Below are 18,199 nucleotides of genomic sequence, written 5' to 3'. Positions count from 1 at the left end.
CTCTTTTGTCAAATGTTGGGAAGAATGGTTCTCCAGTCAGCTTTTGAGTGGGATTTTGGGGTCGGGACTGTCACCAAGGAGACAAGAGCCTATCCGGTAATGCAACAGTCTAGGTGGTCTCTCTGTGCCTAGAGGCAAGCTCGTAGGCCCGGTTCCTTGTAGTGGCTGGCTTCTCTCACCCACCCTTTTATCTGAGGGGGAACTGTTGTTTCTACTCCGTGCCTATGTGGTCTGTCTCCAGAAAGACAGTATCTTATCCCCCACTGTATCTTATCTTGCCACCCACAGTTGCAGTAGGCCCAGGACTGTTTGAATGTCTGGGCAGAAAGGAACCTTCAAACCATCTGAGATCCAGGCCAGCTCCCTCTTCTCACCCTCTTATTTTATAGATGAGAAAACTGAGGCTCAGACAGAGGCAGAGACTGGCCAAAAGTTGCACAGCTAGACTGGGAGCAAAGTTGGGATTGAACTCAGGCCTCCTGACTGCCAGTCCAGGGCTCTTTCTAGCAACTGATATATTGGCTACAGCTCCCAAAACACCCCCCACCAGTCCCAAATGGCCCTACCCGTCCGTCTCCTCTACCTCCAGCCTCCTCTCCCCCACTACACATAATCTGGGTTATAGCAGAGCATATTGAATTCGAGGTTCTCATCCCAGTGCCGCAGGAGTACAAACAGCTGGCGGGCAGCGGCCTTGAGTGTGCCCCGCGTGCGCCCCTCGGGCACTTCCTGCTGCTCCAGCCACGAGTTGGCTTTGGCGGCCACCAGCTCCCACTCGGTAAAGTAGGAGGCCGAGCTGTGCTCCAGCCATGCCAGCCCCACCACCGTGGCCCAGAGCTTCCCTGTGTGCTCTACCACCGCCCTCGTCTCCAGGCTGGGCTTGCTTTCAGCTGGAGGCTCCAGAGGGATGCTACCACAGGAGGGGGGCTGAGGTGGGGGGCTGGTGCATAACTGGGGACTCGGGGTCTTAGACTCGGACTGGCGGGCCGTGAGGGAGGCTCGGTGGCAGGTGAAGGGCGAGGTCCACTTGAGTTTCTCCATGGGGATGTGGATGGCCTCGCAGAAGGCTTGGTTGAGCAGGAAGGCTCCGGAGGCCAGCTGCAGAGATACCTGTGCATGGGAAAGCCCCTCAGTGGGCCAGTGTTAGCCCATGCAGTCTCAGGCCCTGGCCAAAGTCCAGGTCCCTATGACCCATCCCACCCCACCTGCCTGGGGAGTGCTTGGGACACCCAGGCCAACTGAGTAGCTCCATCCTTTATCCCACAGACATTGCAAGCCCAAGTCATCATCTTCACGCCAAACCTCGCTCGGTCCCTGGGACTGTCCCCTCGTTAGGCAGCAGCCTCAGACAGCTCTCCTCCTTCTTCCTCCGCCACTTTCCAAGTCCCAGCAGGTCTACTTTCTCAATCACTCTGCAGTCCACCAAGTGCCTCCTCACACTATTCCTCCCTCCTCTGTCCTCCCCTCTGTCCCTGCCCAATCAATCTGTCCTGCAACCAGAGGGCTCTTTGCAAAGCATAGATCACGCTCAGTTCAATGGCTTCAATGTCTCTCAGAATAAGTACAAAAAATGATTAACAGAGTCCTGCATGACCTAGCTCTGGTTTAACCTTGATTCTTACCCTCTCAAACTCCATTTTCCAGCTGCCAAGTTCTCTCTCTCTCTCTCTCTTTCTCTCTTTTTCTCTCTCTCTAGCTCTGTAGGCTCTTGGATAACTCTGCATTCTTCAAGTCTTGACTTAGCCACTACTCTCTTCAGGAATTCATTTCTGATTCCCACTCCCTCATCCCAAACCTGGGTTAGGTGTCCAGTCCCTGTGCTTCTCCACCAAAGTGGACAGCTCCCAAGGGTTAGAATTGCCTGGTTCCTGGTTCCCATGAGACGCTTAGCACCACGGATACAAAAACTATGGTTGTCTAGCTCAAGGTTGTCTCCCCAGGGTCTAGCACTGGGCCAGACTCACTCAATACTTGTTGAATGAACGCTGCATAGTGTTCTGTTGCCCTGGATATTTGGAAATTCAGAATGACGGGTGAAACTCAAACCATGCCCCTTCTTTGAGCATCCTCTGTCCCCTAAGCCCTGAGGGGCCCCAGATATGGCAGGACCAGTCTCCCCTGCTCCTCAATTTAAAGAAGCCCACTCCAGACCTGAGCTTCTCACCCTGCTACAGCATCTGGGGTGTCTGCAGACCCACTTGCTAAACGTGGTGCATGTCCCTGGGGTGTTAATTTTACTCACTTGTGAGTCATTTCAAAGATTATTTTTATGTACCAAAAAACAGATACACATAGACGGTGGAGCAGAATGTAAAATTCCCCCACAAATTTTTAAGGCGAAGACAGCAGATTGCAGAGAATTTTTGTGATGCTGGTGCTGGCTTCTAGCAATATCCCTAGACCCCTGAAAGACTCAGGCTGACTGCTTGGGTGGGAAGCTCTTGGAAGCTCAGAACTCGGGGGATCTGAGCTCTAAGACCAAGGTCTCCTTCCCTTTGAGGAGGAGGAGGGGTGGGTGGGGTGATCATGGGAAGGCCCTGCTGCTGAGTGGGGTAGTAGAGGACTGAGGCCAGGGGTCGGGGCACTCACCAGCAGGATATAGTCGAAACTCTGGTTGGCAGAAGTTGCCTCTGGAGCCTTGACCAGTGGCTTGCTCAAGAAGCCCTTGGCTGCTCGCATCAGCAGCCTGGACTTGTGGAGATTCAGCCTGTGCAGGTGAAGTCAGGTGTTCCGAATCATCTCACCCCCCAGTGCCCACCCAGGAGCCTCTGAAAGTCAAGGCCAGAAGGGATCCAGCGGATGGCCTCCTCTAGCCTCTATATTTGACAGCTGAGGAAATGGAGGCCTGGAGGGAGGGAGAGGCCCCTGCTCCAGGGCACTCAGCAAGTTAGAGTTAGCAGCAGTGAGGATTGGGGTGGGTTAGTGTTCTTTGGATGACCCTCTCTTTTTTTTTGAATTGGAGTCTCACTCTGTTGCCCAGGCTGGAGTGCAGTGGCATACTCACAGCCACCGCAATCTCGATATGCTGGGTTCAGGCCATCCTTCCGCTTCAGCCTTCCAAGTAGCTGGAACTATAGGCATGTGCCACCACACCCAGCTGCCCAGGCTCATCTTGAGCCCCTGGGTTCAGGAAATCCTCTCACTTCTGCCTCTCAAAGTGCTGGGATTACAGGCATGAGCCACTATGCCACTGTATTCTGATACTGTATTCTGGTGGAGCCCAGGAGTCAGAAGAGTGGTGTGCTAGCCCTCCAGGGGTATTTGCATTTGAAAAGAGACCATGGGCCAGTTTTGGTGGGGGGCTGCTCAGGCAGTGTGAGACCTAGAAGACAATGATAACTCTGGCTAGGAGGACCTTCTTAATACCTGTCTAAATGTCACATTGGACCTTTCTTTGGCCTTCCAGACCAGCGACAGCCCCAGGAAAATGGGTGACAGTAGTGTGTACCCTCACTGGAAATCTACTTACCTGGATCCAAAGAGAGTCTCCGAGGCCTTCATGGAAGAAAGGGTATTGGTGGCCAGGCTGTGCACAGGACCTGGAGAGCCACAGGACGACAGAGGTGAGAGCTGACAGATGACCCTGTCCAGCTGCTCAAATGCTCACTGCCCAGCTAGGGAAACAGAAACCCAGAGGGGGCAGGGACTTGTCTAGATCCTTTTGTCCCTAGGGATCTGAGCTCACCATTAGGCTGCAGGGTTGTTTCTGGCCCTGTTGGTGTGGGGAAGGGTGAAATAGGTGGTCCACATGTAAAAAAACCTGCCTCCAAGTGTCCTTGGCAGGCAGGCCCTGGCATCTTGGGGAAAGTTACTTGCAGGGGCAGTGACAGCTTCAGGTCAACTCCCTCATTCTCAAATGAGGACACTGAGTTGACCTTCCTGGTGCATTACTGGAGGACTCTAGGCAGAGTGGGGTGGCAAAATGGTCTCTCAGCTGGGAATTGGGAGGCCTGAGCCCAGGCCCAGCTCTGTCACCAATGTGCTATGTGACCTTGGGCCAGTTTCCTCATCTTTGAATTGGGGATAATCCTGTTCACCTCACAGGTGTGGAATCCATGAAGTCTCGAGGCCCGTGTTGGTGTCAGGACACGCTCCTGACTCCAAAACCAATCACTGTCACCCTACTGATTAAGAAGAGAGGCAGCACTGACTGCCCACTCACCTTCAGAAGCAATGTGCTTCTCGTGGCCAGGGGATGTGGCCTCGATGAGGGGCATGGGGAGGCTCTCCTCCACATCTATGACAGAAAGAACAGTGAGACCCAGGTTCTCCCTTCTCTTTCCCACCTCCCATCCCCTCGGGAGAGTGATAATCTAATTCCCAGGGCCTGGGGTGGGTTGGGGAGCAAGGTCAAGGTTTTTAGCCCAGCTTGGATGGTTCTTCATCTTCCAAAGATATAAACATTGCCCCACAAGAAGGTCACACATGCCTGGGTTCAAATCCTGATTTCTTCGTTGACCAGCTGTGGGGCCTTGGCAAAGTTACTTCACAAATTTTGGTTGCAAGTTGGGGATAATGGTACACTGTCTCACAGTGTTGCTGTAAGGATTAAATGAGATAATACACAGAGAGCGCTTATCCATGGTTAAGTGCTTGATAAAGTCCTGAGCTGCAGACCCAGCAGGGAAGCAGGAGCTATCAGGGACCTGAGGGCGGGGGGTTGGGGAAGGAGTGGGTATCTCCTCACCAGCTCTGTGCCTCACTGGGGAGGGGCTCATGCCAGCTCTCCAGGAGGCACTATAACAAGGCACTGGATGTCAGAGGGCTCTGAGCCTCAGTTTTCTCATCTGTAAAATGGGGTAATTGTGCATCCTTTGTCCAAAATGCATCATTGAGGTGACTTTTGTTCTGATTACTATTTCAAGGGTTAGGGAATGACAGGGCAGTCTATTATAACGGAGTAATCCAAATTGGGGAAAGCTTCATGAACATATATGTTCAGCAAAACCTCTGTCTCCTGCCAGGAGACCATTAGCTCTGTGAGGGCCAACATGGAGTTCTGCTTGCACCCTCCCAAGCACATAGCACAAAAATGAACTGGTGACTGAATGACTGAGGCAACCAGGAAGCAAAGAGTATGCTGACCTAACTGCATGGACTCTGGGCCAAACACTGTGTTCAAACCTTGGCTCCATCATGGTCAGTTGTGTGACCTTAAGTCCCTTAACCGCTCTGAGCCTGAGTTTCTTCATCTCTTAATGGGGAAAATAAAAAGAAACTCTCCCAAGATGACTGTGAGGAGTCATGGATATTTAAAACAGTGCCTGGCACATGGAAAACTCTCAGTGTTAGCCATTGTTATCCTTAGGGAAGGAAAGGGCTTGGGGTAGAATGAGAGTTTAGAAGTCAGAGATGCAGGCATGAAACAGGACAATTAAAAGGAAGAGATTTGGGATTTAATGGAAGCCATGGACCACAAGAACTGAGCTTTGAAGAAAGGAAAGGGTAGACCATGAATTTTCTGAGGTCTGGAAACTCAGCTTGGCTCAGGGGCAGAGCTGGTTCCCCTGGATTTTGGAGCCCAAAGGGACCAGGAAGTTGGCAGAACTCCTTAATTTAAAAGACTTTCTCTGTTTCTTTTTTTTTTCTCCCATCAATGTCTGTGAGCATTACAGTTCTTATGGTCTGGGTGGCTGGGCTGGTGGCCAGGTGGGACCTCTGATGTCCTTCCCATGCATAGCACTGCACATGTGAGGGCACCAAGGAAGGGGCTAGGACTAGTGCAGCAGTAAGGCTGTCTTTAGAGAGATGGAAAGACACACACCCATGCAGGACATAGAGGGTTAAGGCCATCCTACAAACTAGTGCAAGGTCACAAGAGGGTCAAATCGTGGCTCTTCAAGGAGCCAAGCTGCAGGCATAAGGAGATCAGGTGAAGGTTCCAAGGAGGCCGCTGGGAATCCTGAAGGAAACAGATGGTAGGCCCCAAACAGATGGAACTGCCTCTCTGCTCTTCACTGTTTCCCTTGTTCATTAGATTTCTTGGCAGTTGGTGCCTGGGAAGACTCTGAGGCCAGAGGCAGGGAACAGCCACTAGGGTCAGCAGCCCTTGGAAGGGGAGAGGTGAGGGATGGCACGGGCAGGGAGGCAGTGCAGCTCTTTGGCAGAGAGAGAGCTGTGTCGGGTCAGTGTGCTCAGACATCCTGAGTCCCTCTGCCCCTCGCAGGTCTCAGAGGGCCTTGGAGGCCTGGCTTTGTCCCAGACCTGCCTAAGCCCCACGCACAGACTCAGAGAGAGGTCTCTGGGACCTCAGACATGACTGTATCATAATTCCAGGGTCCCGGACTTCTGAACATGCCAGAGGTGGCTCTTACTTGGGGTCTGAAATTTGCCATCTCCTGCTGCCGAGTCTTCTCTGAGCATGGTCTGCGACCGTCTGAAGCCAGCAGGGGTGCCTTTCCACTGTCGGGTCAGGACTCGAGAGCTGACCGCCCGCAAAGCAGCACCTTCATGGAGAACAAGGAGAAAGGGGCAGTTGGGTACAAACGTGCCAATCCTTTGCCTTCTCCCCAAATGTGCCAGTTATTTGCCTTCTCCCCAAGGCTGGCAGAAATGATTCTGGCTTCAATATTTCCAAAGGCAGAAAGGCACAGTACAAGTTAAGACCATGAGCTTTAGAGTCAGAAAGACCTGGGTTTGAGCCCCAGCCATCCCTTACCAGTTGGATGGAGTGCTAACCACTCTGAGCCAGTTCCCTCATCTGGAAAAAGGGGTTAATAATACCTACCTTGTGGGTAGATACTATTGTTGAGATAATGTTCAGGAAGCAGCAATGTTTTCTAGTTAAATGAAAAAACAAAACACTTTGTCTCTGTTTGCTGTCTCAGAGACCCATCATCCCGGTCTCCCTCCCACAAGGCAGGTTCCTGAAGTCCCTGAGCCTCATCAAGAGGGGGTGGGTGGAAGAGAGATGAAATTACAGTACCCTAAAGTATGTTGTGCTCCCCACTCTCAGAGAACACTAGTCAGTAAACTGTTCCTCAAAAATAGGGAATCAGTTTGGGAGAAGTTGCATAAGATATAGTCCATTTGCTGAGCCTCTTGATGGACACTGACATCCTAAAGGCTCTGAGAAGTTCTGCTGTAAAGAAAGCTTTTGAGCTTTATTTAATCCAGTTCCTAAATATATTTTCTAATTTGATATTTTCCATTTTTTCTGCTAGGTGGTTTTTCACAGGACATGAAACGAAGATTCTAGTTTCTTGGAACACACTTGGGGAAGCGCTGATCCAGATCTTAGGGGGCTCTGGGACTTGAGTTAAGATATGGGTCGGGTTCTTGTCCTCCTAGGCTATGACTTCAGGTGCTGGCAGGCTGGTCAGAGACGTTGGGAAGGAGAATCGTCCTAACAATGTGAATAATGAGACCACCCAGTGAGGCAACAGGCTGGTTGGCTGGTTGCTGAACTGCCTAAAATGGCAGCCATCGAGGAGGGTGAGATGTGTGGCTAATCACTTTGGTACCACAGATACGGGGTGCCAAAAGGGGGACAGGAGGAATGAGGAAGGGCACATTTTGTTCCCAAACACAATTCTTTCTGGAGGTCTTCTAGGAAAACAAAGGAACCACAAAGGACAAGAAAATGTAATTCAGAAACAAGAAAAGCACAAATAACTCACGAACACGAAAAGTATCTCACAAAAAAATTAAAGAAATATCCTAAGAGAGATTCTTTCCTAGCCTATCAGTCTGGCTAAGTTGAGAAAGATACACAATATTCAGTGCTGGAGAGGATGGACATTGGAATGACCTTTGTGCAGGTGGGGGCAGTTTGGTAACATACATCCCTATTTATTTTATTCTATTTTACTTTTTATTTTACCTATTATTTTATATTTTTCTTTTTTTTTTTTTGAGTTGGAGTCTCACTCTTTCGCCCAGGCTGAATGCAGTGGCACATTCATGGCCACTGCAGCCTCAACCTGCTGGGCTCAGGCGATCCTTCTGCCTCAGTCTTCTAAGTAGTTGGAACCACAGGTGCGTGCCACCATGCCTGGCTAATTTTTTGATTAATTGTAGAGACAAGGTCTCGTCAAGATGCCCAGGCTGGTCTCTAACCCCTGGGCTCGTGCAATCCTCTCGCCTCTGCCTCCCAAAGTGTTGGGATTGCAGGCATGAGCCACCACACCTGGCCCATCCCAATTTTAAATGGACATACCCTTGATACTGCAGTCCTACTTCTAAGAGTTAATTAACCCTGAGGAGATAACCAGACAGTTGGCCAAAGATGTTCTTTGCCACATAATTTACAATAACCAAACGGAGAATAAACTAAAGGTCTGAATAGGTTTAAAAGTTTGTGATAAATCTTAAGAGGCAGCAGAGAGGAGTGGGAGAGAACAGGGACACCACTGTGAGACCTCGGGAAAGTTACTTAACCCCCTCTGCCTCTGTTTCCCATCTGTGAAATGAGGGTAATAATAGTATCTACCATGCAGAGCTGTTTTAAGGTCAGGTGATTTAAAATGTATGCAAAGTGCTTTGGAACACTGTCTATTCTGATGATGACAGCTCCTTGCAGTGGAATGTGTTAGAGCTATTAAAATGATTTTGTAGGCTCACCTTCATGGAGAGATACTTTCCACATCCATATTTTGTAAAATATAGCACATATTGCAGGATCCAATTCGTGTAAAATGATCTGTCTTTTGGTTTCTCTCCAAGTAGGTATTCATACAGAGAAGTCTGGAAAGCTGGTCCCATCAAGGAGATAACGAGTACTCACTCCTGAATGTCTGTCTGTCCAAGTCATTTTATTTATTCTATGTCTTTCTATATTTTTGAATTTTCTACAATGAGCTCATATCATTATCCCAGCTGGAGAAATACAACAAAGTCATTTTCATTAGGTGGGAAAAAGAGAGAGGAAAGGACTCCCAGACTCTGCAGAGCAATGTGATGGTGTTCTATGTGTCCCCACCTCATGGCAGCCAAGCCACCCGCTGGGGGGCCTTTCTGTTTTTAAGACCCCGCCTTGAACCCTCCCTGTAGGTCTGTGATCCTTTGCACCTCAGCCCCCTTCCCCATTCCCCGGGGGCTGCTTGGCCCTGAGGGGCACCGCAGCCGCTCACCTGTCTTACCAGAGTTGGGGTACTCCACCACAGTTGGCAAGTATCGGCTCTTGCTCACGTCCACAGGCACGAAGGCTGTGTATTTGCTGATGATGTTGCAGGCCTTGCTGGTGTGCATGGCGTTCACCTGGTAGCGGCGGTTGGACCCTGAGGAGGCAGAGGCTTTTATGTTTGGACTCATAAAGTCCTCCCTAACATGGAAGCTCTGGAAGCCAGCAGGAGCACTCGAGCAGTGGTCCCCATCTTTGGGATTAAATAAGCCCTTAAAACCAAGGTGTTGCCAACTTTCTAATTAAAGGCACTTTAAAAAAAACCCACCATCATTTCACATCATCATTTCACAAAATAAAAGATATTTTAATGTAAAAACGTAAGATGTTATCTCAGAATACAAGACAGCTACTTCCCTTAAATAACTGCAGTGTTATTTTTAAAAAGCCCAACTCACTAAGTTGTCTGTTATTTTATATTTTAATTTTGCAGAGGTCTAATGGGCACCCTGCTTTAGGACTTCATAGGTCCCCTGACTGGTGGGCGGGAGCCACTGATCTGACCCATTTAACTGCTGAGAAGATTGAAAATCAGAGAGGGAGAGTGGCGACTCTAGGGTCACACAGTGAGTTAGTAAGGGATGTGAGATCAGGACTCAGCATGGTCTGGCCCTAAAACCCAGGCCCTTTGCACTAAACAGGAGAGCAATCCCGGTGGCTCTCAGCCTCTAGAAGGTTGTGCCAGCAGCAAAGGAGATGAAGGGTAGACTCATGCTTTGTAAACCTTGAGATGAGGAGCTCATGAGAAGAGAAAAAAGTAACACATAAATGACACAAATAAAATAAACAATATAATATTACTGTATAAATAAAGCATAAACCTACAGCAAAGAAATAACTCTTTTCTATTTCTATTCTCAAGCGTGCACCATCAAGCTCCCACTAGTCACTTTCTCAGTAAAGTCTGCCCCAATTCCTGGACTAAATGAGCTCCCCCACCATCTCTGTTATACAATCTCCTGGATCCCTCCATTTCTTCTTAATAGCACTTAGGACAAATGCACTCTATTCATTATTTGTGTAATTATTTGACAGGGCTGCCATCCCTGCTAGTCCGCCAAGCACTCATGGGTAAGGAAGGACAGTGATTGCTTTGTTCACTGTGCAGTTCCGCTGCCTCTACAGGGTCCAGCGGGAGCCTGGCCTCTAGCTGGTCCGCAATAAGTAAAAGGTGTTGATGAGTGCCTGGACCGACTGGACTTGGGGGTTTCATGAGGAAGGTGTAGGCTTTGGCCACTGTTCTGTCTCTGGTGCCCTACAGGGGGTGCTGCAGGGGAGCAGCGCTGGGAAGTGAGGGCAAGTGGGGGGCCATAGGAAAAGGGGAGGAGGCGTGAGAGAAGAGGAAGGACCACCGGGTGGGGGTGGAAGGGTTGGAGGAGGTTAGGGCTGGAGACGAGGGGCACTTGGAGGCAGGGAAATGCGGGGGGGCAGAACCAAGAGGAAAGGGACAACCCCGGTGTGTGTGTGTGTGTGTGTGTGTGTGTGTGTGTGTGTGTGTGTGTGTTTTGGGGGAAGAGGGAGTGTTGGGAGTAGGGAGGGTACCTCCAGGCAGCGATAGGAGGAGTGGGGGGAACAGTGAACTGTGAGATGAGGATAAGGAATGACCTCCGGCACTGAGCAGAATGGGGAGGTGGAGCCTAGAGGCCGGGGAGGAGAGTGGGCGGGAAACGGGGCGGGGCTCTGCAGAGGGAGTGGGGCGAAGAGGGGGGTCCCAAGGGAGTGGGCCGGACCCTGGGAGCAGCTTGCAGGGGGCGGGGCCGAGGTGGGCGTGTCCTGGAGGGAAGTGGGCAGGGCACTGGTGCAGCTATTGGGAGGGGCCGTCCGGAGGCCGCTGGCTGGAGGTGGCGCAGGCCCCGGGCGCTTACCTTGCTCGATCTCCCCCTCGCGCTCCGCCAGCTGCTCGAAGTCGCGGATGATGGCGCGGGCCGCCAGGTGATGGAAGGTTTCATTCCACAGGTCGGCGTCGCGCGCGCTGCCCGGCTCCGGGCCGGGGGGCCCCAGTTCGAAGCTCACCTCCCACTGCAGGCGTTGGTTGTCGCATAGGCCCTTGACCAGGGCCTTGCCCAGCACCGGGCCTGGGGTGGCAGGCCTGCCAGGACTGGCCCCCTCCTCAGACTCGGCTAGGGGTTCCCAGTCCGAGGACGTCTCCATCTCGAAGAGGGAGGAATGATGGGACGGCTCTGCGGGCGGAAGAACAAGAGGGCCAAACGCTGATCTGGGGGTCAGGGAGTTAACTTCCAGGGGACATCATCTCTCCCTAGGAACCCCTAAGCAAGTACCCCCTCCACCTTCCGAGGGAACAGACATCTCCGACTTCTTTCCGAGGACAGCTGGGATGGCATGGGCTTGTCCCCAAGAGAGGGACAGATCCATCTCCCAGGAAACCAGTACCTGAAGGGACCAGACAGGATGGGATGGAGCACTTGGGCAGAGAGAATGGAGCTGCAACCTCACAGATCACCCAAGGGTTAGGGTGATTGGGGAAGTAGGGGATGGTGAGGTCCTCAGGGAGAGGTGAGCCACAGCAGATCCCAAGGACACAGGCACAGGTATCTGCCTGGGCCTGTCATCTGTAGGTGAGCCACAACAAAGATTCCTCCATGTCCCAAGTCAAGTCCTGAATCCTGCAGTCACTTACCCAGATCCCCAGGGCTGCGGCTGTCCGAGGCAGGTGTCAGGCTGGACCCAGGGTCCAGCTCTCTCATGGGTCTCCAGACTGGGGTCTCCTGACCCAAGGGCAGGAATGACTGGCAGCCTTGGGGCAGCAGAGAGGGCCTGCGGGCCCCTGGGCCGTGGAGTTTGGGGCCCTGGCTCAGGTCCTGGCCACTGTTCAGCAAGGGCTAGGGATGCAAAAGGGGGCGGAGGAGGCATAGCCCCTGGTTGGCTGGACCCCCCTTCCTCCCACCCGCCCCTCCCCAACAGCTCTTTCCCTGGGCATCACAGCCCCTCCTGGGCACTGTTCCTCCAGTACCCAGGAATACATAACCTAGTCTCCATTATCCATGAAAACATCAACAAGAATAACCCCCAAACCACGGATAAATTTCAAAACACGGAACACGATGGAAAGTCACACATCATGAATAATTCTAAGCCTGCTTTTTTTTTTTTGCCATAAAGTTTTAAACATTTTTTTGTGTGTGGTTAAAATTATCAACCTTTTCCTTATGTCTTCCCATATGTCATGCTTAAAAGGTCTTTCTCACTAAAAAATATGCTAGAATTTTTGGGATTTCATTTTTGTTTGTTTGTGTGGTTTAAATCTTTGATTTACATAAAATTTATTTTGGTGTAAGAAGAAAGGAACCAGTCTTTCCTTGGTTTTCCAAATGGTGCAGATCTCAACACTATTCAATGCAGCTTTTCCATTGAGTCCCTACAGTGTATGGTTTTCTACCTCTAATCCGACAAAACTTTCATGCACATTTGCTTTTATTTATGGACTTTCTGTTCTGTTTTGTTGATTTAATCTCTCTATTCTTGGGCTGGTACAAACAGACTTCAAAAAGCGAGGGACAAACTGAGAAATATATTTGCAACACTCATGACAAAGATCATTTTCAAGAAAATGCTCTTATAAATCACTGTGGGATAAAAGATACACATAATAGAATAAGGGGTTCAAGGCATTTACAGGCAGTTTATAGCAAAACTGTCCAATAAACCCATGAATAAAGGCTCAGCCTCATGAAAAATTAGAGCAATGTAAATTAAGGTAAGCCACTTTTTTTTTCTATCTTGCAGATTGGGTATAACCGTTTGATGACACCCAGTGTGGTCAATGAGAAGACAGAGTCTCTCAAGTACTGTCAGGGGTTGGGGGTGTAAATTGGTATACAGTTGAGACAGAACAATTGAGCAATGTGCTATCTAGCAGCAATTAAAATACACAAGCCTCTTTGACCCAGAAATTCTACTTCTAGGAATTCGATCCTGTGGAAATACACAAGGGTGCAAATATCTATGCACAAATACTGTATATATGCTGTAGTATTTTTTGTAAAAGTAAAAATCTGGAAACTAAATATTCATCAGGAGGAATTAGCAAATAATCCATGCAATGAAACACCACACAACACTGAAAAGAAATAGGCTTCTTATACCCAAATGGGAAGATGTTCAAGATAAAGCGTATTTTTAAAAAAATAGTGACTGTACTGTGCCTTAATTGTGGTGATGATCTCATGACTATATGTGTTTATCAAATCCCATAGAACTGTTCACCAAAAGAGTAATTTCATAGTATATGTTTAAAAAGTGAATAAAAAAGGCATTAAAAAGTGAGTTGGTTTGGGCTCGGTGGCTCAGCCTGTAATTCCAGCACTTTGGGAAGCCGAGGCGAGTGGATTGCCTGAGCCTGCGGGTTCGAAACCAGCCCGGCCAACTTGGCAAGACCTCGTTCTCTACAATAAATAAAAAGTTAGCCGGGCGTAGTAGTGCACACCTGTAGTTCCAAGTACCTGGAAGGCTGAGGCGGAAGGATCGCCGGAGCCCAGCAGGTCAACATTGCGATGGCCGGGAGCGTGCCACTGCACTCCAGCCTGGGAGACAGAATGAGACTCCTTAATTAATGGACTTTTTGTTTTGTTTTGCTGATTTAATGTCTCTATTTTTGTGCTGATACACAACAGACATCAAAAGGTGAAAGATAAACTGAGAAATATATTTGCAACACTCATGACAAAGACCATTTTCAAGAAAATGCTCTTATATTTGTGATTTTTAAAAATGTATGTGTGTGTAGCATTTCTAGAAGAAAATACTCAGGACCAAGTAGGTCTGGACATAGGTCAGGGGAACTTTTATTTGTACTTTACACCTGACTGAATTGTTTGAGGGTTTTTATTGCAAACTCTGAGTATGTATGACTTTGTAATGGAAGAATATTAAATTAATTAAAAATGAATTTCAAGTCTCTGGGACCATATACATCCTCTGGTAGGGGGAGCGGATGAGGATGCAAAGGCACTTACTAGTTAGAACTTTTTAGGCCAGCTGTTACCCACGGGAGCTTTTTCATCCCTATCAAGTATCTATCGGGAGAAAGATGGTCCTTACCTCCCTCCATTAAATGGGGGTTGCCTTTCTATCTTTCTGGGCCAGAAGTCCTAGGGATAGTATAAGGGTGTGGGAGAAGAAATGGACTCCCAGAATGGCCTCAGTGGGAACTGGTCCCCAGCCAGGGCTGCTGAGTCCCAAGGGATCATTCCCTAATCCTCACACCACAATCAAAGACTGGGATTTCCCCAGCCCGGCCTCTTCATCATCTCTGACCACACCAGGTCAGAGACAGAAATGGAAGCTGCTAAGGTTTCCATGGCAATGAATAAGTTGACAATCTAGCCCTTTATCCAGCCAGAGGCTGCAGGGGGGGGAGAGAGAGAGAGAGAGAGAGAGAGAGAGAGAGAGAGAGAGAGAGAGAGAACACAGTGGTGTTGGAGAGACCTAGGTTGGGGAAGAAGCTAGGAAGGAGAGGGAGCAAGAGGTGAGCAGAGATGGGCCTTAAGAGCTAAGGACAGGCAGGAGGGAAGCAAAGGGGAGCCAGCCTGCCCAGAACGCTGATCAACTAGAGCTGCCATCAAAAAACGGTTATTGTGTGCCAGGTGCTGGGCCAGGCACTTCAGCTCTCATTGGCCAATGCCCGCAAGAGCCCTCCACTTATGGTTGGCTTCCGATAACTATCTGTTGATGGATGGCAGCTCAGTCATCTGCAGAAATTATTCTCCCATTTTATAGATGAGGCAGGTGGGGCTCAGAGAGTTGAGTGGCGTCTGAAGAGCAGAGTCAGCTTGACTGCAGGGCCAATGCCTTCCAACTGCATCAGGTGGTCTCTGGGTAAGCACAGAGAAGGCCCCGAGGGACAAGGTGGCAGAGTCCCTGCCCTTGGCGAGTGGGTGCGTGTGTATAAGGAGGCAGGGAGGGATGAGGTGGTGGGAGGGGGCATCCAGGGGAGAGTGAAAAGGAACCAGAGACTTATAAGAATGAATCGACAGGGAACCCACTCATAAGAAAATGGGTAGACAACCATTTGGTGTAGGGTGGTGGTTCTCAACTGGGTGATTTTGCCCCCCAGAGGACATTTGGCAGTGTCTACAGATATTTTTGGTAGTCATGACTGGGAGTGGTGCTATGTAGTAACACCAGCCTCTAGCAAGCGGAGGTCAGGGAAGCTGCCATAAAGTCTGCAATGCACAGGACAGCCCCCCATAACATAGAATTATCATGCTAATAGTGTTGAGGTTGAGAAACCCTGGACTTAGTGGGACAGTGGGTGACCCTTCCTGCTGTGGTTGCCTGAATCTCAAATTCTCTCTACCCTGGGTGAGTGTATAACTCTGAGGATTTTTGTAGGAGGGGCAGTGAGCTAGCGGGGGTGGGGGGAAGCAAGGACTTTGAAGGCAGAGGGTCCTGTGTTGCAGTCTGCTGACTGGCTGTGCGACCCTGGATAAGTTGCTTTACCTCTCTGACCCTCAATTTCCACTGAGTGAGAGTGGCTGGCTCACAAGCTCTCTCCTCTCCCAGGGCTGCAGCAAAATCAAACGAGAGAGTCGATGCAGATGCTCCTGCCAAGTGGGAGGTGCTGCTTGCAGGGAATGAGTGAGCTAATTGATCAGTGGTGTCATGATTAGGAAGGTGACGTTGGGGGTGGGGCAGAAGAAGGTTCGGAAAAGGGAGGGGGGAGTGGCTCACTTCACAGTGTAGGTTGCAGACCGTGTCCTGTGGTTGAAGCAAGAGACACAGCTGTCCCTACCCGTGACCATCCCCAGCTTCTCCCCAGCCTGCCCAGCTTGGGTACCTGCAAATCAATCTGCCACCGCTGGGCATCCAGGCTGATCTGGTTGGTGAGGTCCTGCAGCCTGGCTTTCCGCAGTGGGTATCTCCTGGTATTCACTGTGGGGTCGCTGGCTGTGGTGGCCCTCGGGCAGGGCTTGGGGTTGGTGATCTGGTTGGTGCTGTATGCCCTCCGTCGCTGGGAGAGGTGCAGAGCTGGACAGGAATAGTGACGGGGAAACATTAGGCTGATACAGTGGGAAAAGAGAGGGGCTTGCATACCCCTTCCTGCTTGGAAGTGTCTTAGGTTCTCTGCTGCGTGCCTGCTAAAATATGTGTGGGTGCCTCATCCAGTGGCCAGAGCCACCCACTTTAGCCCTAAGCCAGTTCCCCAGCTACTCTCTCCTCTGCTCCTTTTTAAGGTACAATGTGCTCCTGACATACTAAGTGAGCAACAAGTGGTGTAAGTATCACACCTCCACCATCTTTGCTCTGGCAGTTCCTGCTGCCAGGAAGCTCCCCTCCCTCCCTACTTCTAAGAGCCAGGATTTTGCTTTGCCTTGTGAAGTACTTTTTAAAAAAATTTTTGAGTCGGGATCTCACTCTGTCACTCAGGCCACAGTGCAGTGGTGCAATCATGAATCACCACAGCCTTGATCTCCTGGGTTCAGGCAATCCTCTTGCCTCAGCCTCCCAAGTAGCTGGGACTACAGGCAAGTACCACCACTCCCAGCTAATTTTTTATTTTATTTTTTGGAGAGCTAGGTCTTGCCACGTTGCCCAGGGTGGTCTCAAACACCTGCACTCAAGCAATTCTCTTGCCTCAGCCTCTCAAAGTGCTAGGATTACAGGTGTGAGCCAACACACCCAGCCTATGAAATCTTTGTTAATATCCTCTAGTGGATGTGCTTATCTCTCCTGGGATTCTCAGTTTGCTAAATTTTCCTGTGGCCCTTGTCACTCTGCTTTCTCTGAGACTTAGGGCCAGTCATATCTCTCATTAGATGGAGAGCTCTGGAAGGGCAGATGACAAGTCTGAATTGTTACTGCTTCCCACATTGCACTCAGCCTTAGTAGGGAATTGGTAACTACCCTTTGAATAGAATCTTTTCATTAGGACTTTGGAGTCACGTAGGTCTCTTTGACTGTACTCTACCTCTTTCAGGCTCCATGAGCTTAGGCAAGTTGCTTTAATTCTTCCCAAGTCTCAGTTTCCTCATCAGTGAAATGGTATAATAGTACCTACCTCTGCTGCTGCTAACTATTCAGTGAGATGGTTTATACAAAGTGCTTAGCATGCAATAAGTGCTCAGTAAGAGGTAGGAATCAGAGCAGCAGACCAACCGGGCTTGGTGGTAGAGTCTCTGCTGACTGGCCGGGCATCTTTGACCTGCCCCAGGTTGAAATACACCCCCAGATTCTTGGCACAATCTCCACTGTCTGGGCCAGGTCCCTCATCCTGAGAGTGGTAGAAGACAGAGCTGCTGGACTCCTGAGAATGCAGCATGCTATACTGTCGCCTCATGTCCTGGAGTGGGGGGAGAGAAAACAGGGCTGGGAATGAAGCTAGACATTAAGAAGGACTTCCACAGGGCAGCAAGGGGTGGGAGCAGGGGTGGGGGTGTTCACATCTGAAAAACTGACATAACAGCTTTTTGTTTACTTAGGAAACGGAGGCAAATTTCTGTCCAAGAGGAGGTGAATGGAGTTATGTTTTCATATCGCTTATGTGGTTTATGTTTTTAATTATTGACTTTAATCTTTAAAATTTAAAATAATGTAATTCTAAATGCCACTCCTGTCTCCAAATAGGTACAATTAACAAAATAAACCATCCGTTCCTTCTGTTTCATCTCCATGATATAAATGCAATTGACCCTTGAACAACACTGCATAGGTCCATTTACATGTGGATTTATTTTCAATAAAATTTATGTGCTGCCTCTCCTGCCTCCCCCTTCTTCCTCCTCCTCAGCTTACTCAGTGTTAAGACAGTGAGGATGAAGACCTTTATGATGATCCACTCCTGCTTAATGAATAGTACATGTATATTCTCTTCTTTGTGGTTTTCTTAATAACATTTTCTTTTCTTTAGCTTACCTTATTGGAAGATTACAGTATATATATGTATATATGGTATAGAATATATATTATATATACACACACACACACACAGTATAGGTATACATATGTGCACTATATATATATATATACACACAGTATATATATATATATATATACACACAGTATATATATATATATATATATCGTAAGAGTACATATATATTTTTAAAAAGCAGTCCCCAG

At 49.3% G+C, this 18,199-nt stretch overlaps 1 protein-coding gene across 1 annotated transcript in view; it reads right to left on the bottom strand.

The window, feature by feature from the left end:
* Window positions 1–379: 379 nt before the first annotated feature.
* The window catches only part of VWA5B1 (von Willebrand factor A domain containing 5B1), a 41,923-nt gene continuing 24,103 nt past the window's right edge, over window positions 380–18,199 (bottom strand). The window contains exons 12-21 of the mRNA XM_008070740.2: window positions 17,237–17,420; window positions 15,918–16,108; window positions 11,760–11,961; window positions 10,987–11,301; window positions 9,081–9,218; window positions 6,333–6,446; window positions 4,163–4,237; window positions 3,470–3,539; window positions 2,590–2,707; window positions 380–1,110 (exon numbers count right to left, since the gene is read on the bottom strand). Of these exons, the coding sequence (XP_008068931.1) occupies window positions 604–1,110; window positions 2,590–2,707; window positions 3,470–3,539; window positions 4,163–4,237; window positions 6,333–6,446; window positions 9,081–9,218; window positions 10,987–11,301; window positions 11,760–11,961; window positions 15,918–16,108; window positions 17,237–17,420 (1,914 nt within the window). The 3' untranslated portion in view covers window positions 380–603. The remainder of the gene's footprint in view (window positions 1,111–2,589; window positions 2,708–3,469; window positions 3,540–4,162; window positions 4,238–6,332; window positions 6,447–9,080; window positions 9,219–10,986; window positions 11,302–11,759; window positions 11,962–15,917; window positions 16,109–17,236; window positions 17,421–18,199) is intronic.

The sequence above is a fragment of the Carlito syrichta genome, unplaced genomic scaffold, assembly GCF_000164805.1.
Source record: "Carlito syrichta isolate Samal-C Ts95f unplaced genomic scaffold, Tarsius_syrichta-2.0.1 Scaffold313991, whole genome shotgun sequence".
NCBI lineage: Eukaryota > Metazoa > Chordata > Mammalia > Primates > Tarsiidae > Carlito > Carlito syrichta.
Note: the sequence above shows the minus strand (reverse complement) of the source record. Positions and strands in the feature narration are given on the sequence as shown.